This window comes from Adiantum capillus-veneris, chromosome 4 (genome assembly GCF_014529385.1).
Source record: "Adiantum capillus-veneris isolate H3 chromosome 4, ASM1452938v2, whole genome shotgun sequence".
Taxonomy (NCBI): Eukaryota; Viridiplantae; Streptophyta; class Polypodiopsida; order Polypodiales; family Pteridaceae; genus Adiantum; species Adiantum capillus-veneris.
The window spans coordinates 96,485,513-96,511,230 of NC_140934.1; the positions used below are offsets into that span (position 1 = coordinate 96,485,513).

At 42.1% G+C, this 25,718-nt stretch overlaps 1 protein-coding gene and 1 pseudogene across 1 annotated transcript; both read right to left on the bottom strand.

The window, feature by feature from the left end:
• Window positions 1–795: 795 nt before the first annotated feature.
• LOC147459648 (uncharacterized) lies at window positions 796–13,671 on the bottom strand. Its single transcript, XM_086509874.1, is given in 6 exon segments — window positions 796–892; window positions 1,068–1,259; window positions 1,312–1,553; window positions 1,618–2,151; window positions 13,131–13,261; window positions 13,338–13,671. Coding segments are annotated over 6 exon segments (1,530 nt in total).
• Window positions 13,672–16,829: 3,158 nt separating this feature from the next.
• LOC147459649 (uncharacterized) lies at window positions 16,830–18,765 on the bottom strand (annotated as a pseudogene).
• Window positions 18,766–25,718: the final 6,953 nt, after the last annotated feature.

The window sequence follows — 25,718 nt, forward strand, 5'->3', positions numbered from 1 at the left end:
TTTTTGAACAAAAGACTACCACAACTTAAACATCTATATGCAGGAGTGTCTTGAATTTCCACTAGATATTTTTGTTTCCTACATCTTTTATTAGATTGAGGCACAACATTGTCTTCATGCAACATTTTTGATATTGAGTAAACTTTCTTTTGAATTTGTTTCAAAGTGTAAGAAGAAAAAACTTGTGCTCGAAATCGAGAAGCTATATGCAATGCTGCCTCATTTGGAAAACTGTTCACAACATCCACCAATCTAGCGGCAAGATCTTTAGGCCAAGAGCAACGCTTACGTTTCTTGATGGAAGGCGATTGTGGAAAAACAAACAATCCATCTTGACAAATAAAGACGAACAAGCCATGAGAAGAGGAAAAAGATGCAACACAAGGATTAGCATTGAAAGAATGTTGATGATTTTGTTCTTGAAACACATGAACAACACATTGAAACTCCAAGACATGGCAAGCTAGATTGATCAAATTGATTGAAAGCAAAGGAGAATTTGCTCTTGTGCCCATACGTTGGTAAACCAGAGATTCAAGAGTTTTATCGTCAACATTACAAGCAACACGCTCATCATTCCACAATTTCAGCCACACACTTGTGATCTCCAAGTCGTGAGAACGAAATTTTGCAACAATATGCTTGGAAAAAATATTCTCTAATGAATTGATAGAGATATCTACACCGCATACAAACAACAATGCCCTTAAAACATCTTGATTACAAGGAGATATCGTCCAAAAAGTTGAGTCGATTGAACATTGGTTTCCATTTATACAAAAAACAGCTTTATCGTCAAGAGATAATCCCGCCATAATGCCTAGATACAAAAGGATATTCAACAAAATATAAGGTTCCTAGATGAGTGCAAGGCACATTAGATAGACAGCATCTCCCTATTCAGATTTAAATCTTGTTACATACCCATGTGCATCAATTGAGAAATGTCCAGCTCTTTTCATTCCCACCAAGGAAGCTTTCAAACTCACTAGATCAGTTTCATACAAATGCAAAAAAGAAGAGGGTAGGCGAAGGACTTGGTCAACAATCTTCCCGTGCAAGGTGACAGAAATGCCTTTACCGTCACGAGGAACCAGCTTTGCTTGAAGAGTAGGAACTTTCCAAATTTCAACAACTTTGTTACAAGCAAAACAATGAGGATTAGAGCTTTGGCGATTGACTTGGGCAGATTTGCAAACTCCACATAAATACTCCAATCCAATGTTGTTGACGTTAACAACCTCAAGAGAACCGAACACCTAAAATTAACATAAAGAAATCACACAATGCACAATGAATACAGAAACCTACCAAGCAGAACTCACCATTTTTCCGAATCCCATATTGGCAATCTGCTTATCATGGATATCTTTGAAAGCCAACTTCAATTGAGAAGGCAATGGTAGCAGGATAGTGTAGTCCATGACAGACAATGTGTTAGAGAATTGTTTGAAGACATTTATGTTGTGGGCCACACAATCATAAAATCCATTCTCTTTGACTTCATTGGATATGTTATAAAAGTCAGCCTTTCGAGAAGGTACAAACAAAAGCTGCAGCAATAACAAACAGTCAAAACACTATCAAGAACACTTAGAGATTTGTATAGAAGCTTACCATTGCTCTATCAACATCAGCAAGGCCATCAGCAACAATAAGCCTAGTGCCACTACTGCCATCACTTTTCGCCATGTTCTCCATCTTGATAACAGTAAATGCTACAGTAGGCACACCATCTTCAATTGAAAAAGTCCATGATGAGACAAGATCTTTAATCTTGTGCTCAGGAAAGAGAGTTAGCACAAAGTCGAATGAAGGAGCCTTCACAATAGATGTAGTTGCATCAGCATAGAGAGCAAGTTGGCAAGTGCCTCCATCACTAGGATTCTTTTTCCTCACAACAGGGCCCTCAATACGTATAAAATCACCCACCACAAATGAGTTGACAAACTATTCAATATAATTTTATGTCACAACAAAAGTGATAGTATGATGTGCAACCTTGTCCACAAGATAAACCTTCAAAAATATGTTGTAGTTTGCTTTTTGGATTTTGTATGTGCCATATTTTGCAAGCACCTTGCCAACGAAGACAAAATGGTAATTAATAGCATCAGCAAGCTCAGATATAAGAAGCTCAGGCGTAGATTGTAGACGGTTGGCGCGTCACCATGTGGGAACGTGTTCTTAGAAGATGGGCAGTGAATCATTTAGTAATTACTAGAGTAATTACTACGGTAAAACCCGAAGCATATAAATAGGGCCCATTATTTTGATATCGGGGGGCAATTGTTATCACTTGTATTAGCACTTGGAGCTATAATTGCACTTGAGCATCAGTGGCAATATTATCGGCTACACTTTCTCTCTTTGTAATCATATTCACTGTAATCTCAATCATGATATATATATATATTCCAGTGATACTGACTTCTCAATAGTATTCTAAATCTGAATCTGAACTTTATTCCAGTCTTTAAGTCTGATTCTCATTTCAATATTCATATTTCAGTCTAGTCACTGATTTTTGTCTAGTCTGCTGTCTGAACACTGGAATTAGCTATCTCAAGAGATCAGCTCCAATTCCATTTTGGCGATCACGATGGCTAGAGCTGAAGCTCGTTGACTCAAAGACTCTTCTCCCAGTTGAAGTTTTCAACAAATGGCACCAAAATCCAATCGTGGCCGGAAATCTACCAATCGTGTGGACCCCATTCCTGAGGAGTCAGGAAGAGAGTTTGACCCCAAGCAAGAGAAAATGACTGACACTGAGGCTCAGGAGGAGCATAGTCAGGCTGATGAGGCGCACAACTCACAGCACTCCAGTCATTCTCGACGCAGACGGGCAGAACGGGAAGCACGAAAGGCAAAGAGTTCCAAAAGTTCTCAGTCTCGCCAGAAAGATGAGCATATCAAAGGCAGAAAGGGAAGTCACCGAACTTCTAGCAGAAAAAACAGAGAGGATACTGATACTGAGACAGAGACAGAGATTGACTGGGATGCTGACACTGACAATTGAAAGAAGGTTCCCAAGCATCAGTCTGAAGCCAAGAAGAGAACTGGCGGGATCAGCAGTAACCGAAATGATTACACCGCTTCCCTGAAGATTTCCTTTCCCATGTTCAAAGGAGGGAAAAAGGATGATCCTGATGTTCACATACAAGCTTTTGAGCAGTATGTTGAACTCAAAAACATTGATGAAGATGATTGGGGGGAATACTTTCCACAAACTTTGAAGGAAGCAGCAAGGAAATGGTATTACCATTACCTTGCATGCCAGCTGAGATCATATAATAAATTACTTAAGGCCTTCAGGTTGGAATATTCCGACAATCGAGGGGATGAGGATATTCTCTGTGAATTGGATCAGATCAAACAGAGGAACTTGTCAGTCCGTAGCTATGTCGAAAAGATCAAAGAACTGACCAGACAATTGCAAGAACCACCGTCTGAGAAGAGATTAGGGCATGGTTTCTGAATGGGTTCAGAAGCAAGAAGCTAAGAGAACAAGAAGTACCAGCGCCTACAAAGAAATTCACTGACCTGGTCCAGCGAGCATTAAAACTGGAACAACAGGCTAAGAAAGAAAAGAGCCACAAGAAGCGAAGGACCAGTAGCAGTAGTTCGGCTACTGAAGCAACCGATTCGAGTGAAACATCCAGCAGCTCCGAGAGCATCGGACAAAGGAAAAATCAAAGAAAGGATCATGGACCAAGAGGATTAAAGAAATGGTTAGGCAAATTGCAGAGATTAGCCACACAAGACAGCTGGTCCGGAAGATGGAGACTTGGTGTTCAAGATGTAAATCCAAGGACCACATCTCCACGGAATGCCCACAATGTACCTACTGCAAGGCCTTCGGTCACCTATGGAATAATTGTGGCATCCGAATTCATCATTTTAAGAAAGGAAAGGATCTATCAGTGGTTGCCTACACTGAACCAGTGAAGGCGGATCCAATCAAAGTAGCCCAAGAAGAAGGACCAGGTACCAGTGGTACTGGTCAAGGACGAGGCATATACCAACCAGGAATGGGCAGAGGAAGAGGAAGAGGCAACTTCCAGACCAGAAGCATGAATTGCTACACCTATGGGAAGTATGGTCATTTTGCAGCCCAATGTCCAGATGCACCGGTAACAACTGCTACTAAGGCTAAGGCACCAGAGCCAGTCCTAGTCAGAGTAGTTACCAGTCAGAGCAAAGGAGTAATCATTGAAGAGATTCCAGACATTTCAGAAGTACCAGCCAACTCCAACAGCAGCAAGTGGGCCCAACAAAGGGAAGTTTGGAATGCCAAGGGTAAGGAAAAGGTGGTAGATAAGTGGCAAGAGCAGCGGGAACTAGCAGCTAAAATCACAGAGGATTTAGCTAAGAAGCTACCAGAGCAGCCAGAAAGTTCCGAGGCTAGAGTCAGTCAGAAGATACCAGCCCAATCGACTGATAAAGATCGGTCAGTACCGGCCATGACAGAGACCATGCTGGTTGTGGTACATGGACTAGCTAGTGAGATGGAAGAGGAAGGAAAGAGTAGTACTGCTAAAGAAGAATGGCAGTATGAAAACACTAGCTCTTCAAGATCTGACAATCAGTCTGACCAGGAGCAAGAGGAAATTCAGGTGAAAATTTGTGATAGAATCCAGAAGCTGACTGTAGAGCTGGAGGATATAAGAAAGACCTTACCTGAGGTGGCCAACTTTATCAGGCAGCGTAGGAAGACTGAGGCAGAGACCAGAACAGTAGACCTGGCGGCTGTCCGGGATGATGAAGTTCCACTTATTCAGGTAGATTACAAGGTCAGGAAGCAGTGGGAACCTCTCTCAAGCGTCATACTGGATGGAGGAGCAGGAGTCAATATAATGGGAGCCCATCTTCAGCAAAGAATGGGTATCACTAACATGAAACCAGCACCATTCAAAGTAAGAATGGCAGATCAACGAGTCGTACAAGCGACGGGCATGATTGAAAACATACAGATAAGAGTGGGGAGGGAAAAATTCAAAACTAGTTTCCTAGTTTTGGATGTCCAGGGAGCATATGGAATGCTATTAGGCCGCCCATGGTTAAGAACAGTACATGTTGTTCATGACTACGCCAACCAGACCTTAACCATAGAAGGGGCCAGTGGCAGAATCAAAATCCAGACCAACAACACCAGGACCTGGAAAAAGGAACTGAGGCCGAAGGAGTTGTGTCAGAAATACCGAGCTAAGAAAATTGAGTGAATGCTAGTGGCAATGAACATCTTTCCTTTGGCAGAAATTGATTTGAATGCAGTCCTAACAAACAAAGAACAAGCTGACAAGCAGAAGAGACAATTCCCTGATCAGTTTACTGAAGTCAATACACGGGAAAGAACCGTTCAGCTAACTGGAAGAATGAAGGAACCAGCGGATACTAGCCAAATAGAAGAATTAGTATGTTTTGAAGAGGATCCACTAAATCAGAATAATGATTCAGAGATGAATGGACCTTCTTGGGACTACGCTGAAGATTCGACCAAACGAAAAGGAGGAGGACCAAATTGGTTGCTTCCAGATGATCAAGAAGTGGAGGAGTGGAACCTGGGATCAGAGGAAAATCCCAGAATGATCAAAGTCAACAAGCACCTGAAACCTGCAATGAAGGAAAAGGCAAGGAAAATGTTCCAGAACTATAAAGATGTATTTGCCTGGGAACATACAGATTTGAAGGGAGTAGATCCTGAAGTCTGTCAGCACCGAATACCACTGAAACCAGAAGCTAGGCCAGTCAGATTGCAAAGATACCGGATGAACCCCAACTATGCAAAGAAATTCAAGGAGGAGATTGATAATCTTCTCAAGGCTGGGTTCATTACGGAGGTAGCAAGTAGTGATTGGTTATTTCCAATAGTCGTCGTTCCTAAGAAGAATGGGAAATTAAGGGTTTGTGTCGACTATAGGAAACTAAATGCCCACACCATCAAGGATCCGTTTCCCTTACCTTTTACTGATATGTTGCTTGATGAGATCACACGATATGAGATGTATAGCTTCATGGATGGTTATAGCGGCTATAACCAGTTACAGATTGCTCCGGAAGATAGGGCCAAGACCACTTTCATCACTGAGTGGGGAGCATTCATGTATCTGGTGATGCCTTTTGGCCTGTGCAATGCACTAGCTACTTTTCAGCGTGTATGATGGAGATGTTTAATGAATTTCTTCATCGGTTCCTCACCATTTTCATGGATGACTTCACTGTCTATTCAGCTGAGGAACAACACCTTCTATTCCTAGAGATGGTTTTTAAACGCTGTCAGGAGAAAAGGATTTGCTTGAATCCATTTAAATCAGTATTTCTGGTTTGTAAGGGACAGCTACTGGGACATGTGGTTTCCCGCAATGGAATAGAAATGGCCAATGACAAAGTACAATGTGTCCAGCAAGCTAAAGCTCCTAGAACTGCTTCTGAGTTGAGTTCTTTCTTGGGGTATGTGAATTTTCATAGAAGATTTGTACAAAAATTTTCTTCTCAAGCAGTACCACTATATGAGCTTACAAAGAAGACCAGTAAGCTCAATTGGACTGCTGAATGTGAGGAGAGTTTCCAGAATTTGAAAAAAGCCATTACCAGCAAACCAGTCCTCATGCAGCCGAATTGGGATATTATTTTTCATGTACACGTAGATGCTTCACGATTGGCAATGGGGGCAATATTAGCTCAGCCAGATGGCAGGACAGACTATCCGGTCTATTTTGCTAGTCGGAGATTCAGTCAGGCTAAACAAGGCTATACGACTACTGAAAGAGAAGCCCTCAGAATGGTTTTTAGTGCTACAAAGTTCAGGCATTACCTATTGGGGAAATTATTCCATTTTTATGTGGATCATCAAGCTCTTCTGTTTCTGATTAACAAAGTCATTATTCAAGGCAGGCTGATAAGATGGATGATGTTCCTTATGGAATTTGAGTTCAGAATTTTCCATAAGCCTAGCCGAAACCACTATGGAGCTGACTTCTTTTCCAGAAGTACAGAAGGATATTCAGAATCACCTCTGAGAGATGAACCAGTGGATGATGATTTATTTCAATTAGAAGCAGAAGAATCAGTGGATCCTGAATGGTATGATATTTATCAATTCCTTTCCCAAGGTGACTTTCCAGAAGATTGGAAACAGAATTAGAAGAAGGCTCTGATCATTTTACCATCATTGGGGGAGTACTTTATCGATTGGGTGTGGATGGTATACTTCGAAAATGTGTTCCAATGGAGGGAAGAATGCAAGTTATCTCAGAGGCACATAATGGAGAGTCTGGTGGGCACTTTTCCAACGAAGTAACCTACAAGAAGATTCTGCAAGCAGGTCTATGGTGGCAAACAATGATTGCTGATGTCAGAAGCTTTTGTAAAACTTGTGATATATGCCAGAGAATGGGCAGACCAACAGCTGCAGACATGACTCCCTTAATGCCAATACAACCATTGGGAGTATTCATGAAATGGGGATTGGATTTTATGGGACCTTTTAAGAAGGTGACTCCCAGGAAGAACAAGTACATCGTGATGGCTACTTGTTATGTTACCAAGTGGGTTGAAGCTAAGGCTCTTCCTGACAACACAGCCAAGTCAACTGCAAGATTTTTGTTTGAGAATATTGTCTGCCGATATGGATGTCCAGTGGAAATTGTGACCGATCAAGGGACACATTTCATCAATGATACTATGGAAATCCTATTGGATATGCTTTCAGTCAAGCATCGAAAATCTACTCCTTACTATCCCAGATGCAATGGACAGGCTAAAAGTAGCAATAAGACAATTAAGACTATTCTCACTAAGGTGGTACAAAAGAAACCAGACCAGTGGGATTTGAAGCTTCAGACTGCTCTCTGGGCTTATAAGACAGCTTATAAAGTAACTACTAGAATGACACCATTCAGAATGGTGTATGGAGCTGAAGATGTGGTTCCTATGGAGTTTATAATCCCCAGTCTGAGAATGACTGTAAAGTATGGACTAGACTTCAACCATAATCTTAAGAAACGACTGGATGAACTGATGCAGTTAGATGAACTCAGGCAAAGAGCTATATTGGAACAGGAAATTGTTCAACAAAGAAGGAAGCACTGGCATGATCGCCGAATTAAAGTCCGAGAATTCCAGAAAGGAGACTTAGTGCTTCTATATCAGTCAAGACTGGGTCCAAAGAAGCTGAATTTGAAGATTGCCTGGGCAGGACCTTTTGAGGTTGATTGGGTCTTCTCCAATGGCACAGGCAGATTAAAAGACTTATCGGGACTGATGTTGCCGGGAGTATATAATGGAGCAAAGATCAAACTTTATTACTCAGAGACCAGAGAAACTGGGTTAGAAGAAGTCACTAAGGAACTGGAGGTTGTTGATCAAGAGATACCAGAATGAGATATTTTTGGTCTTTTCCATGTGCAACCAGTTCCAGCTTCAGAATCAGATCAGGCTGATTTAAGAACCAGTACCAGTATGGTCCAGCCAGAGTGGGAGTCAGTTCAGAACCAGTATGAACACATTTTTCAAATTTTAAATGGCCAACGGTCAAATGGTATGCCAGTGATAATTATTACAAGGATGGGTTGCAGTCTTGTCCAATGCATGTTTGCCACGTCAGCAATGGCGCACACAAGTCTAGGTGCGGCGAGTGGTGGAGCTTTTATGGCGCGAACACGTATAACAGTCAGGAGAGTTAGAATTTTTCCTCATAAATCTCCTGCGCGACGTTTTCCTCCTGTCAACCATTCGCCATCGCCAAGCTCCGAAGTTTCTTCACTACAGCCGCAAACTTCAACCTCTGACGAGACAGCTGACTGTCAGACAACCTTACCAGCGACACCAGGCAACGGCTTTAACACTAGTAAGTCCTCTTCGCCTTCGCCTGTTTCATCATCGTCGACCTCACAGTGTATGGGTAGAAGGAAATGTTCAGAGAAGATGCAAGAAACTCTTGAAGAAACCTAGGCTATCATTGCAGAGGTAAAGGCAAGCCTTCCTGTTCTTCCATACAGTAAAATCCAACGATATGTCTTTACTGATCATGCAATGACTCTGCTACAACTCTGGGATCTGCGAGTTGTATTGCAAGCGACAAGGATTTCTTTTGATGCAGGGATCATCAAGCAAGTTCTTGATTCCTTTGATACAGAAAAAAGCAGTGCTATGATAAATAATAGGAGGGTGTCAATGACACCAGAAGCCATTGCATTTGCATTTCAGATGCCCAATGAGCCTAAACCATCGGTGGCAACTGCGCAGCAAATAAGTATTGCTCTAAAGGAGGATGAAGTAGCTCGAAAGAAGCGCAAGGCAAGTTCTCAAGGAGTTCCAGTAGCAGGACTAGAAGCCTCCGCTGCTTACAGGTTCATAGCCGAAGCAGTCAGTCTTAAGAATAACCCTACTTATGTGTCAGAAAAATTATTTGCTATGCTGTTGGCCAAGATACTGGATCCACAAGTCCATATCAACCTGTGTCAAATACTCTCGCATAATGTACTTCAAGAGACTGCCAAGTTGAAATCTCAAACTGTTTTCAAGGCATGGTATGTCTGGCAATTTCTGTATTGGGCTACTGCTCCAGATGTTAATGAGCAGGTAAAGCTGGCTTGGAGTGAGCAGCCTATTTCTGAACCTAAGAAAATTGAACTGTCCTCAGACGACGAGGAAACGGACAGTCAAACAACTTCCAAGGACCTGAAAAGGAAAGCTACTGCAGAGGAAGCTAGTAGTTCAAAGAAACCGAGAATTACACTGACCAAAAGCAGTGAATTCTTGAAGCAAATCGAAAGCCAGGTAAAGGCAGCGAGCACTGAGACAAATGTACCTGATCAGACAGTTGTCAAACATACAGTTGCTGCTATTACTACTGGGAAAGATCAGGTAAATCCAGTCACTGAGGCAAAGGTACCAGACTAGTCAGGGGACAAAGGCAAGAATCAACTGGATAAGGGGAAAGTTCCAGCGTCCTCAACTATGTCTGAAATACTTCCTGTCAATTCTCAAAACCCTCTGCAACTGGTTAAAAAGGATAAGCTGCAGCAACTGCAAACTCAGAAATTGAGAGGGCATCTCTTACTCACCAAAACTAATTATGCATTTCTACCTTATGTGGCTCCTTTGGCAATATATGAACCAATTGATTCTGATCCAACAACGGTCAAAGACAGATGTTCAGTACTGATACAGTCCTCTTGGAATACCATTGTCAACTGTGTGGGACAATTGGTGGAGGCTGCTGGATCAGAAGATGAAGTTAAAAAGCTTAAAGCTAACTTGGCAGAAGCACAGCATCAGATTGCCACACTCCAGAAATCCCAGGAAGTGTAAAACATACAACACAGGGTATTGGAAGCTCAATCAGAAAGAGCTCAGGAGTTGTTGAACAAAAAGTTAGCTAAAGTTGAATCTGAAATTATGATCATAAAGAGTCAAAGGAATGAAGCATCGAGAGCTGCCGAGCGAGCTGAAATGGGGCTCAGAACGAAGTGGATAGAATTTAGAAAGCTGCTATTCCACCATACAGCTCTGAAGCATTCGTTGACGGATAGATACATCTACAATAGCTTGTCTGAAATTTTGAACCCCGCAGGCAATGCTATTTTTTATTTAGAAAATTTAAAGTCCTTGATGGAAAGTCTGCAAAGTGATTTGCAGGACAAGGTGAGTGAGTTCAACAATGCTCTGATGAACCAAGCCATCATGGATTATATTGAGCAGCAGATATCCCCAGAGGAGGATGAAGAAGAAGAAGAAGATGAAGCTGATAAGGAGGAGGATGATCAAGAAGCCGGGCATACACAGGATGATGATGATGCCCCACCACCATCTCCACCCCCAAGACCTGGTATTGGTGGGACACGGCCAAATGAAGGAGGCCAATCACAACAGACCAACCAAACCAGACTGAGGAACAACAGGAAAGACAAGAAACAGAACAACAGTCGGGTCATCAGCAGATTGAAGAACAGCAGCCCAGTAACACTGGAGATGAGCCAACTAATCAGTCCCATCACAGCAGACAGGCTAAAGGGAAAATGAAGGCTAAGGAGGAAGGACCAGTGAATGATCATCAGCATTCACTACAACTCATTACCTTGAATAAGCAGCTGAGACATCAACAAGCCTCCATCACCAGACAGTATCTGGAGGATGATGCTCTATGGACTAATTTAGAAAGGTTCCAAAGATTATATGTGGGAGCCAGGAAATGGTGGAACATTGAAAATCTGATGCTTTCCATGATAAAGAAGCCTGCAGACTACCTGCGCATCCCAGTACAGTTCAGCTGTTAGAACGAGTTACAGAATGGATACTCAATGCTAATGAGAAAGTGGTAAACCCGCACTGGCAAAGACAGTCTACTGTAGATTGTCACTCTTTAGCTCTAGAACTGGAACTTCTGTTGGGTAACAAACCAACTTACCGCTGCATGAAGGATGTTAAGGTCCAACTTAAGGATATTCTAGTACAACTGCAAACTGCCATAGGTGTTTTGGACCAGAGAGTGAAAGCTATCTTGGAGGACCAGACAACCACTAGCAGAGGACCCCAAACGCGAATGTCAGTAGAAGTACAGGCAACTACTCTCTGAACCCTATTCCAGCTAGTAAGAATTACTAGGAAGATGATGCAATAAGAGAACCAGGCAGTTCTGAATTTCCTGGAATTTGTGCCTGATTCTCCAGTTCTCTTGTATGCTGTTCCAGCAAGAGAAACTGAGTTGCCAAGATTTTTTCCAGCGCTGTATCCTCAACATCAAGAACCAGTTGATCGACTCACATATTTCAAAATAACTGATGAGCTTAGGGATTGGTATGAGCGATCAACTGTGGAATGGAAGACTTGGCAGACATTGCTCAATGATGCTCTTCAAATCAATGACATCCAGGCAATGAAGGAAGAGCTACACAGGATTCAGCTGTGTATGGGCCAGTGGAAGATTCAGGTCATAGGATTGACTAAGATTACTAATCAGCTACTACAGCTCATGGTCGAATCTTCCAAACTGCCTGAGAAAGACATTGCAGCAAAGCCGGGTTTGGCACCGCAGTACAGGGAGATGGCTAAGATTCTTTTCGAAGCTCGCGTCAAAACCAATCAGCCTCTTCCCGAAGGATAGATCCATACTGCTTCGCATTGTCATAAACTGGCCAGAACCAGATTGAGCAAGGGCAGGCGTACATTCTATGATCCTGACACCAAAACCTATCATTCTCTCACACCTTATGAGGTAGAGATGACCACAGACCGGCGGGATCAGCTTGAGCAGGAGGCGATTTACCGACTGATTCAGAAGGAGAATGCTGATGCTGGGACTTTTCAGGCACCAACACGGTCAAAGAGCAAGGGCAAAAGGAAGACGGTCCAATGGAAGGATAGTGGGTAGTTCTATCTCAGAATTCAAGGGCGACTTTTCTTCTCAGCAGGCAGGGAGAGATGACAGCTCCACCTTGGCCTTTTCAGCTGCCTCTCGAAAAGATAGTGCTCTTTTCTAGAGCTCTGCATCCTTCACCATCTTCTCAATGTCAGACTCTGACAATCCACCAGAAGATGGGTTGTCAACATCAGAACCCGACAATGGATTTTTCAGTTCCACATCAGAACCAAACAATGGATTTTTCAAAAATTTTGGAATCTTGCCAAAATTCAAGAAAGAAGGGAAGGATGTAGACGACTGGCGCGTCACCATGTGGGAACGTGTTCTTAGAAGATGGGCAATGAATCATTTAGTAATTACTAGAGTAATTACTACGTTTAAATTCGAAGCACATAAATAGGGCCCATTATTTTGATATCGGGGGGGCAATTGTTATCACTTGTATTAGCTCTTGGAGCTATAATTGCACTTGAGCATCAGTGGCAGTATTATCGGCTACACTTTCTCTCTCTGTAATCATATTCACTGTAATCTCAATCATGATATATATATATTCCAGTGATACTGACTTCTCAACAGTCTTCTGAATCTGAATCTGAACTTTATTCCAGTCTTTAAGTTTGATTCTCATTTCAGTATTCATATTTCAGTCTAGTCATTGATTTCTGTCTAGTCTGCTGTCTGAACTCTTCCTACTCTAAGTAGCTGAAATCCTTCAACACTGGAATTAGCTATCTCAAGAGATCAGCTCCAATTCCATAGATTGGCTCAATGCCAATTGAGATTCAAAAGAATCAACAATAGGCTTTGGTTCTTCTTTAATAGATGCTAAGCCCAACGAACGACTCACATCGACAGAGGGAGTGACAATCCCAGAAGAGCTAAGTGATGTTAGCCCTACATCACATGGCACACAATACTATTATTATCGATTACACATTGGTAAGCCACAGAAATTGGAAACAAAGCTAGCCTCTCACAGTGGCCATTCCTCTTGCAATACTAAGAGCTTTTTGAACAGATTTTGGAGATTTCGTTAACTTGGCTTTGGGACTAAGCTTTTTAAATATTGAGTTTGGAGAACCCACTAAGCTACTTGACGATCCAAGGCCCCCACTTTCAGACACAACTTCATGCAAGTTTTCAGTTCTAGGGGCTACGCTTAAAGTCTCAAAGTAGTCATTGCTTGAGTTTGTAGTGAAAGCATCTATAATCAAGAGCAAGTTCAAAACAGTTTCCAAGATAAGCAAGACAACAAGACTCTTAAGCACCAAAAGAGGAAACGAAATGCAGAGGTATATTACCATCCATATTCGAATCCATAGCGCCTTGGTATAGAGAGTGATGCTATGCTTTGATAATAGATGTGGCTATAAGGTTTAAAAGACTGTACCATAGAGGAAGTAAAACTCTCAACAAGAGTGATCTCAGAATAGGAGGATTGTAAAACGTGATGGTTCTTCAAAATACCTTTGGCTTGTATATACTAACAACTCAAAGAGTGAAACGAGATGGATAATCTTGAGTACTTCAAGAAAGATAGTTTGAAAGTTCCACTCAAAGATTGGCAATAAATGCAGATTTTTACATTTGTTACCATCTATCATTATATAATATTGGGTCACGACCTATACACTCCATTAAGAGAGAGAGAGAGAGAGAGAGAGAGAGAGAGAAAAGGCTGCTCTTTTAATTAGCTCTACCTCGATTTTTGCAATAACAGTAAAAGCTACAAATAACTCAACTATTACTAGAGAGAGGAGAGAAGGGAAGACAGGTGCATCCTAAATAAACTCAACTATTATTAGAGAGAGGAGAGAGGAGGAGAGAAGTGCAAGGCTGCAAATGAAATAAGAACTACAACTAAGTAAATTAAGAAATCTAAAAAAATAGAAACAAATATGATTCTAAATCATCACATCAAAACGGATTTATTTTCATTCTTACTTTATGGAGAGAGGAGAAGAGAAGTGCAAGGCTACAAATGAAATGAGAACTACAACTAAGTAAATTAAGAAATCTAAAAAATGGAAACAAATATGATTCTAAATCATCACATCAAAACGGATTTATTTTCATTCTTACTTTATAATATTAACGATGAACCTTGAGACACTCAAATTTAATATTGAAAGTTGAATCATTTTTTTACATTAAAAAAATAACCCCATAGCCATAAATTTTCAATGCTAAATCTCCAAAACCTAACCACATACTCAGCTAGTCCAAATAATCCATCAATAGGATTAAATCATGGACCAAAATTGCATCATAGAATGTGGAGCTAATCGTTCTCAATTAAAAGCATCTCGCCACACCAAAAAAAAATTATAGCAAAGCAAAGCATAAAGTCCATCAACAACAATTGGACAAACTTCGAGATATAATTAACTTCAAAACATTACACAACATAAAACTTAATTGACACCGCAAAAGTTACATCTATTATAGTGTTGAAATTATTTAGCCCGTAACAAAGTGTGCTTGACCTCGACATACATTTAGCCACCCAAACCATCGAATCTCGTCAATGGTTCCGCACCACCCTGCAAAACAACAAACTGTTAAAACAAACAGCCATAGTAGAAAGCAACAAATCAAACAAAAAAAAAATCTCTTTACAACATACCGTAAATTAACACAAAATGCCGGTGACGACACATGCGACACCAAACCGCCATAGAGCGGCAGGCGGGACGACACAGCAGAGCAACGCAACACACCACAGCTAACCTGCACATTAGAATGCCCCGATCCACCACAGACCGACGGAGAAGACGACAATGCAGCACGACAACACCGAAAACAGCAACAACAGAACAGAATGACGTCTAAGATCCATCACAGACCGACGGAAACCAGCACAACACCTCACACCAAATGGAGACCTTTTCACTTGGACAAACCGCGTGGCAAGACCACCAAGTGGCATGACAAGATTGGCCTTGAAACGGGTGGCCCTTGTGGTATTCCTTTATTCTTGATAACTCACGCTAAGCGCGTCAAACACAAGAGCTCCTTAAAGCATAGTCAAATTCACTCTAGGCTTGAGAGTCTTTGTTCTAAGTTACAACTAGCACCCTGGCAATTGTCCAATTAGCTATTAATAAAGCTAGGGCAAACTAGGGCATGAAAACTTGTTTTTTTCTTGAAAGCCAATGCCTTGATTTTCTTCTCTCTCTCTCTCTCTCTCTCTCTCTCTCTCTCTCAAGTTTGATTCAGGAGGGAGCTAGTTAAGATTATACTACCCCCAGCATAGTCGTGCCTCTCTTACCCCTAGCAATAGATCTCCATTTCCCCCTTCCCTTCCCTTCCCTTCCCTTCATGCACTTCACCTCCACGCTCAGCAGTTCTCTCAGAGGTAGGATCTACTTATTCTACTTTTGTACCTTTGTCCTTTTTCCTGGTAGACGGCGGTTGTCTCAAAGGCCACTCTCGTAGTAGACGTTAAAAATCTTTCCTCTTTTTCTGTCTCTCTCTCTCTCTCTCACTCTCTTTCAGTTTTTGCGCAGATTGTTTTAGGCAGAAACTTGACATCAGCTTTTCTCTGTGACTTGCGCTCCTGGCTTAGGGATGACTTTTTCTGTGACTGCTTTTCCGGTTACATTAAACTTCAAGTCTCAGCACAGGTGCTTTTTCTACTGTTTTCCCTTGCTTGGCTTTTCTAGCACGCCATCATCTGCATTCACTTGCCACATCAGCAGGTCTTAATGCCAGTGACATATACTCAGGTATGAATGAGTCCTCCTGACCTCTGGCTCAGTCTTTGAAGGACTTACAGTAGATGCCAGCTCAATCTTCCAATTGGCGACCACATATCCCATAAGCATTTTCTGGAAGGTATGAGATCATCCACAAAAGACCTTGGCATTTCAGAACTCACCCTGTCCATGGCTATGTTAGTAAGACTCGGTCTTCCAATTGAGTTTCAAGGACAGCCATATCTTTTCCATGCTAATGCTGGACATTGGCTGGCATCCTGGTAAAAATGTATTCAATGTCATCAACACCATACGTATATCTCCATAAGTCCACAGAAGTCTGAACTTCCAAACTTAAAGACTGGGTGGAAACACTTGCAAAAGACACATAATCAAACCACACAAGCTTCTAAAGAACAGACGACGAAAACAAGGCAAAACTAATCAGGTGCTTCTCTGGTACAAAGATGTCAATGTAAAGTAACTAAACATAATACAAAAGCTACCTTTATAGAAGATTTACAGCCGATCCAAAATATGGCATCTCATTTAAAAGACACTTTGTCCAAAAAGGAGAAATCAATAAGGACGACTTGATTCAAAAACCAGCTTGTTAATACAAGCCAAAATCTTCAAAAGATCCTACATTATACAGGTCTAAGTTCTAACAGCAGCTATAAACGACAAAATTAAAAACAAATTGAAAGTTGATACAGTGCAAGGACATAACCCATCATGCCATGTGTAACTGATGGACAATTCCATTCGAAAAGTAATCCCTTGTGCTCTAAGCGTCCAAGGAAAACCCTTAGTATTTCACATTGTTTACTTTAATCCAAGCATAGAACTCTAAACTTCAATGAGAAAACTTAGAAACCGAACCTCAGAGCCACACTGTATGGGCTTTCATTGAATCAAATAGCATGAAGCATGCAAAATATTGCTACAACTTCAAAAAAACCTTTCAAACTACAATATGTGCCCTTGAGGAGAGCTCAAGGGAACACAGAGAAACAGTGTACTACTTCTTATAATGCTAGCCCTACACAGATGCACTGAAGCTTGGCCGGTGCACAAAGATGCAACCGAACTTCCTTGAGCTCCTAGTCCACGGCAAGGAGTACCAAGCATTTCGAGCCATGTCAAACACCAGAGGCAGCCTGAAAGAGCGATGATCGTCCTCCTTGCAAATCGACATCCAAAAGAGGCCTCCATCAGCAGAAAGTTTAGTGTGCCAGTCTCTTGAATTCACACTGGGGCATAGATGCTCAGGAGTTCTTGCCACCTCCACCCAGGTGGCCAGTCGCCACGGAGGTGAGTTTCAACTCCCACACTCCGAATCCAAGTATGGCATTGTCTGCACCCACCAAAATCTCACCTAGAAGAAGTCTGCTTTTGTACTTCACAAGTAACCTGCATCCACGACCCTCGTATTCATGGGGGACTGACGGGAGCAGCTCACTGGTCCATTTATCATGCCTTGCATGATACCCAAGCAAGCAACGTTCAAAGTCCTCCTCCTTCCTGTCATAATAACCCCGATCTACCCATTCCAACCACCAGAAATCAGCATCTACCACACTTAGCTCAAGGGATGAATGGGTGACTACAAAATCGCGCATCAACTGCACTGATTCGAAAAGAACATAGGGGTTAATGCAAACCACCTTCCAACAGGCTCGCCTGGAATCAAAGAACTCAAAGTATTCCGGAGCTCTGAAGTTAGTTAGGAAAATTTAGTAGCAACTTGGGTCCTGCGCATCCAGGGTCATGTCAAGGGAGCCATCCAACACTGAGCCTGCCATGGAAAGCTTCCCTGGATTTAAGGGAGGCGGGAGCACTTTAACACACCCGGTGAGGCAATTGAAAACGATAAAGTCGTAGCAGTCCTCCACACCTGGCCTGAGCACAACGGCCGACATGAGGCCTCCTGCAGAACGTAGAAAGAGGGTGTGAATGAGGGGGGGATCGTGGTGCTTGCCTTCAATCCTGTTGGGCACGCGAGAGAAGTTGCGGCCAGTACCCAATAAAGAGGAGAGCTTGGAATGGTACGGGTTGGGAAGGGGAGGCCGGAAAAAGGGCTTTTTCCGCTCTTCCCGCTCATTCATGTGTAGGTTGCAGCTGCTGTAGGCCCTAAAGCGCCAGTTAACATCGCCATACTTGGGCGGATGTCTTCAGCACGACCTCGGGCAGTTATACTTGGGGGGGCGAGCCATCACGAACCAGAGCTCCTCCTGGGGTGACTTCTGTGCCGCGGGCGGTGCGGTCCATGCTTTGCAAACACACCGCATCCGACAGCGCTGCCGAGCAGGCAGGCGGTGCAAAATGAGATCTTGGACGTGGGGAGGCAGCAGCGGCACTGCATCCCCTGCAATATGATCAAGATGGCCAGAATGCTCTCCTCTGTTGTCATTGCGACATGATTCACATTCTGTGCTGCTTCTTGATGTGGATCCATATCCATCGTGCTCTTCTCTCTTTAAACTCCTGCGTTTCTTCACCTGTCTGACCTGCGGTCTGTATCTGTGATCCACCATTTGCCCGTTCACTTGGTAAGCCTAATATCGTTTTTCGCTGCCGCTTGGAATGATCTCAGCCATTTCGCTGTGCGAGGCATTCTTTTATTTAATATTACGACCCAAAAGAAATCGCACGAGCTGCTTTTAATAACGACCTAATATTATCGCCAAAAAGATGCTCCCCCTGTCCGCATGCTTTTTGGGACGTAGGGGCCAGAAGAGCGACGATGAATGAACGCTTTAGAGGACTTGTCGATCGTTTCTTTTGAACATCTGACATCGGCTGGAAAGGTTAAAAAGGCAATGGCTTCTTTCTTTCGAAGGTTTGCACAGAGCTGCAAGCCGACTGCTGGAAACATTTAAGGCAATGGCTTTGAGCTACTTGACATCCAATGGTGCAATCTCGCCATTCCCCATCCACATTAGCCCGCTAGGGTTGTTTTGTCATCGAAGTGCCCATAATTAACCCTATGATTGCCCTTGGGCCACTGCGCCACAAAACCACAGCTACTCCACTTGGCCGCTACGTTTTTTGTCATGCACTACCTGTGCTCTCCCGTTGCAATGATCAAAAGTCAACCTGGAGAATTGCATTAAAGTAAAATCGAGTGCATGTGTGAAACGGCAGCTTCAAACAAGCTTGGCATGGGACCAGTAGGTAGATGGAAAGTGGCAAACAGGGCAGCCCTTGCTAACAACATGCGCAATAGCTACTTGGTTGGCAAGCGCCAGAAAAAGGACAGCCCAAGGCAGCTTGATAGTTGTGTCTAGCGCGTTGGGTGGGAATCGCGATGAGCCCACCATACATGTGCGTCATCGCAAAGTTTTCCCTATATATTCACAACAGTGGACGTTTCGAGTATACAAGCATGACTCCATCTCAACAAAACTGCAAGGTTTCACTACAAGAGCTCGCTTAAATTTCGACGTCAAATTGTCGGCGTCAATGGCAGGCGTCGGTATATGTGTTGTAACATTTAATGGCCTAATAACTTATGTGTAGCGGAAATTAGCACAAACATAGTGGGCATTTCATTAGAATAGATTCCTAATGAGAATTACAAGAGTGCTTGGGTGGAGAGAGCAACAAAAAGCATAACACCTAGTTAAATAGCATCAACAATACTTTCAAAAGAGAGAGAAATTAAGCTATTGACAACAGTTGAGGACTGGATTTGCATGGAGCCGGTCCCCCCTCCAAAAGGCTTTGTATTATGGTTTCTCCCATCAAGAGAGACATTGTACAATACAATTCTTTGTGTTCCTTCAAGACTAGCTAGTGCAATGAAGATGAAAGCTTCATGCACCAAGCAAAACACTTAGCAAACACAACTTTAATTATCTTCGTTCTCATACCCAAGACCTCACACACCTTCGAAGATGGTGAGAGCTAGTAGGGTATGAGAGTAGATTGAGAGGAAGAAGGAGTATCTTACGAGAAAGATGTACATCTCCTCACATAATCACTCATATTAGCATAGCTTAGCTTAGTAATTAGCTTGGTAGAGGAGATGAGCATGCATTGAAGCTTGGCTCTTGGTTGGATTTGCATCCACATGCCAAGAGTATGTTGATGTAGGCTTCTATCTCACAAGCTTGGAGTAGGTGATGAGCTCTCCATTAAAGCTTGGGAAGAGATAGTCTTCTCTTTCTTCACACATGAGATTGTGTGAGTGTGTGAGTGATAATGCCTTGCAAAAATCAGCCCCCTCTTTCTCTTGGGCGAGCCCTCTTGCTATTTTCTCTTGCAGGCTCCCCATTGGACCTCCCCAAGTCAAGCCAATGGCTATTAAGCAGCATAAGTGATAGCCTTCTGACATGTGTCCCCCTTTCCCCTTTTGTGAGAGCTTTAGGTAATTTAATAATTAAACTAAACTCTCATTGGACCCCTTTGTCTCCTGGCCAATAGGAATCAGGCAAGCCATTGGGCTCCTGAATGCTCATTGGACCCGTTGGGAGACTGTCCAATAGTCTTCTAGGAGACTTAATTCTCATTGGTTCTTTTATTAAGTGTTTTTAAATTAATTAAACTAGATTTACTCTAGCCTAATTCTCATTGGTCCACCTCCAAGGCCATCCAATAGGAATTGGGCACACCTTGTGGGCATCTAGATCTTGGCTAGGGAGCTGACATGTGTCCCTAATTCCCTTTGTGTAAAGGGAGCCTGTGTGTGTGTGTGTGACTTTCTCTCTCATCCCCTAGAAGAAGGGCTCACCCCCTCCCATGTAGGGATATGCAAAGACTTTTTGGTCACACACAAAGCATCCAATTTCCCCATGGGTTAACCTTTGGACACAACCTTTGAATTTTGGAACCTTAGCATTTTGGAAGTCTCCTCCCCTAGAAGAAGGGCTCGCCCCCTCCCATGTAGGGATATGCAAAGACTTTTTGGTCACACACAAAGCATCCAATTTCCCCAAGGGTTGACCTTTGGACACAACCTTTGAATTTTGGAACCTTAGCATTTTGGAAGTCTTAATGGGCTGAACCTTAGGGTCTTTTTAGCCCATTGTTGCACATGGCTCTTTTGCAGATGGCCCCCCCTTTGGATCCCTATTGTGGCCGGTCTGCTACCTTAACCAATATTCTAGCTTTTTCTCCCCTAGCACTTCCCCACATGATCAGTTTAATATGAGAAAATCATTTAGGAGAATTAGATATTGATTATTATGACATTACCTCTCTCTTGAAATCATAGTCGTCCTCGACTATGGTGTAGAGAAGATAAAGCAGATTCATGAGTCCTTTTCTTAGCGGGTAGAGGATCCCTTTTTACCCTACGACATCATTCCACAATGGATGACTAGTCCATTTGGCGCTTGAGAGCTTGAGGCTGCAGCAAGCATGTATGCACATTAGTCCTATCAGTCTTCCATAGTAGAGTGACAAGCTCTACTTGGTGTTTGGGAGACGTCGTCTCCACAAACTTGATCTAAGCATGCATACTACTTCATTTTTGTGCACAATAAAGAAAAAGAGAGTCTTATAAGACAAAAACTTTGTTCATTTTTAACATTTTGTACATTTTCTTACTCTTGGGAACCATTGTAAGCATTGACAAGGTTTAGGTTATCCTTTAATTGTATGCCTTGCATCCATCTAGCATCTTCTAAAGGATAATTCTTAAACTTAATAAGATATCGTCGGATAGTCTTACCGCCTCTTAATACCTTGTCTTCATGTCTGCACATTAGTCCTATCAGTCTTCCATAGTAGAGTGACAAGCTCTACTTGGCGTTTGGGAGACGTCGTCTCCACAAACTTGATCTAAGCATGCATACTACTTCATTTTTGTGCACAATAAAGAAAAAGAGAGTCTTATAAGACAAAAACTTTGTTCATTTTTAACATTTTGTACATTTTCTTACTCTTGGGAACCATTGTAAGCATTGACAAGGTTTAGGTTATCCTTTAATTGTATGCCTTGCATCCATCTAGCATCTTCTAAAGGATAATTCTTAAACTTAATAAGATATCGTCGGATAGTCTTACCGCCTCTTAATACCTTGTCTTCATGTCTGCACATTAGTCCTATCAGTTCTTCCATAGTAGAGTGACAAGCTCTACTTGGTGTTTGGGAGACGTCGTCTCCACAAACTTGATCTAAGCATGCATACTACTTCATTTTTGTACACAATAAAGAAAAAGAGAGTCTTATAAGACAAAAACTTTGTTCATTTTTAACATTTTGTACATTTGCTTACTCTTGGGAAGCATTGTAAGCATTGACAAGAATTAGATTATCCTTTAATTGTATGCCTTGCATCCATCTAGCATCTTCAAAAGGATAATTCTTAAACTTAATAAGATATTGTCGGATAGTCTTACCGCCTCTTAATACCTTGTCTTCATGTCGGAGAATGGACTCGGGCTGCAGCACCTCTTCTTGGTCCTCGATCTCCGGTGGGTCTTCAATAGTTGGTTCTTGAGGTGGCTCTCCTTTGTAATGCTTTAATAGGCTCACATGGAAAGCATTGTGTATGAGACAATGATTGGGCAATTTGAGTTGATAGGCCATCTCATTGATTGGCCTAAGAATCTGGAAAGGACCATAGTACCTTTTTGCTAGTTTAGCATAGTACTTTTGGTGGCCCGTAGGATTCTTGCCCGTTATGTGCCTTAATCGAGCCTTGGGAAACTTTAACAAGACCCAATCGTTTTCTTTAAAGGCTTGGGCTCTTCTGTGCTTGTCAGCAGCAGCCTTTTGCCTTTGCTGTGAGATAGAGATAGAATCCTTAATCTTTTGAAAAGATTCCTTGTAGGTCTCGGCTATACTCATCTACAGCGAAGATCTTCCCATGTACCTTAAGTAGCAAGGGACTTTTTGATCTTCCCTCAATTACCTCGAAAGGTGCTTTTCCTGTGGAAGTATGTACAGTGTTATTGTAAGCATACTCCACTAAGGGTAAGTACTTCTCCCATTGGGATCTTTGATCTACTTCCGTTACATAAGCTTTTAGTAGATCGAGAATGGTTAGGTTAGCTATTTCACTTTGGCCATCCGTTTGTGGATGATAGGCCAAAGAGAAGTTTAGCTTTGTCCCTAAATTCTCAAAGAGACCCTTCCAGAAATTACTGGTCATTCTAGGATCTCTATCCGACACTATGGACATTGGTAAGCCATGGTACTTAAAAATTTGTGAAATAAAGAGGGTTGCCATTTGATGGGCTTTGATAGTCTTTTTGACAGGTATAAAATGAGCTTGTTTATTGAACCTGTCTACTATCGTCCATATTTCCGTATTCCCATGGATAGACTTAGGCAATCCAAAGATAAAATCCATGGATATGCTCTCCCATGGTGAATTAGGGATTGGCAAGGGTTGAAGCAATCCAAGTTGCTTCCTTCTATCAAATTTTGTCTTTTGGCATACCACACATTTAGAAACATACTCTTGTATATTCACTTTCATGGTAGGCCAAAAGAAATATGTTTCAATTCCCTTTAAGGTAGACTGAATTCCCCTATGCCCCGCATAAGGTGGAGCATGAGATTCATACATTACTTTCTCACGTAGTGAGTTAGTAACACATAGTCTATTGCCATAGAGAAAATAACCATCTTGTTAGGTAAATGGTTCTTCTTTCTTCCCTAATGCAAGGGCTGAAATCACATCTCTAAAATCGGGATCAATAGTGTACTCATCTATCATTGCAGATAGATCATTGTGAGTTGCTATGGAAACCACATTCACTCTCGGCCATCTTGAGAGTGCATCAGCTACTTGATTATGCTTGCCAGCAATGTGAGCAATATGAAAATGAAATTGCGAAAGGAAATTTGCCCACCTCATTTGTTTTTCGGAGAGCTTGGTCTGTGTCATGAAGTACTTAAGACTTTGGTGATCCGTTCGCAGAATGAAAGGAGTCCCCAATAAATAGTGCTTCCATGAGTCTAAGGCATGTAGAACTGCAAGGAGTTCCTTTTCATATATGCCTAGAGCTTGCTCAACAGGGTCGAGCCTTCGACTCTCATAGCCTATGGCGTGCCCTTCTTGGAGCAAAACAGCTCCAAGGCAATCACCACAAGCATCACATTGACCTCAAATGGTTTTGAGAGATCCGGTAGTGTAAGCACAGGTTGAGAGATAAGCGTTTCTTTAAGCTTTTTGAAAGCATTGTTCTCCTTAGCATACCATGTATACCTAACGCTTTTCTTTGTTAGGTCATGTAATGGTCCCACAATTTGTGAGAACTTTTCTATGAAGCGTCTATAGTATGCACACATACCTATAAAGATTCTTAGTTCATGAAGATTCCTTGGTTTAGGCCATCCTTTTATTACCTCTAACTTTGATGGATCCATTTGGATGCCATCTTGAGAGATAATGTGACCTAAATACTGAATCTCTTGCAAGAAAAATTCACTTTTCTTTCGATTAACATAAAGTTTATTCTCTCTCAAAACTTGAAATATTACATGGAGGTGTTGCTTGTGTTCCTCCAATGAATTAGAGTAGATGATAATATCATCAAAGAACACTCCAGTGAAGGTTCGATGAGGCCTGAACAGCTTCTCCATCAAGCAGTTGAATGTGGCTGGTGCATTGGTCAAGCCAAAAGGCATGACAATATATTCGTAAAGACCAAATGTGGTGCGAAATGCGGTCTTTACAATGTCTTGATCAACTATCCTTATTTGATGATAGCCACTTTTTAGGTCAATCCTACTGAAGTAGGTCTATCCTTGTAGCTTATCAAATAGGTCTTCTACCCGTGGAACGGGAAACCTATTCTTGATAGTGATCCTATGTAGTGCTCTATAGTCGACACACATACGATATGTGTCGTCTTTCTTTTGCACTAATAGCACCGGTGAGCAAAATGGAGATGAGCTAGGCCTAACCATGCCCTTCTCAAATAACTCATGCACTTGCCGCATAATCTCCTCTTGTTGAGCTTGAGAAACTCTATAAGGAGGTTTGTTAGGCAGTGAACTTCCTGGAAGAAGTTCAATTGCATGGTCATCATTACCTCGTTTAGGAGGTAGCTCACAAGGGATGTCATCAATAAAAACATCTTGAAACCCCTTGAGAAAATTGGATAACTCTAATTCCTTTTGGTTGCTTTTATTTTCTTTTGCTAAAGCATTAGGTTCATTTTGAGAATCTTTACAAAAATCATGTACACGGAAATAGAGCTCTTTATTGACTTGTTGAAAGCTGGTGTATGTACAATGGGGATAGTGTTACCCATTTCCTTAGCATCTATATACATGTCTTTTTCCATGAACTTAAAGGAGATTCTCCTTTCAGGAAATTTAACATCGGCAGCCAGGCGGTCAAACCATGGTGCTCCTAGGATTACATCCTCATGCTTGAGAGGAGAGATAAAGAAGTCCTCTTTGTCCACATAGCCTTGGACATGAAGCCTCAATTTCCCAATTAAGGCTGTGACTGAAGCTTCTTGCCCCTTGAAGGCACTGTCTGCGGGTAGGACATCTCCCATCTCGTAGGATTGTATGCCTAGCTTGGTGGCCAACTCTATAGATATAAAATTGTGAGTAGAACCAGGGTCAAAGAGAATAAAAGCATCATGTTCTCTTACCTTTCCCCAAGCATGGCATAGAGGAGATCCTTTGTGATGAGTTTGGTGAGTCTCCTCCTCTTGGATTTCAACCAAGGAAGCTCTAG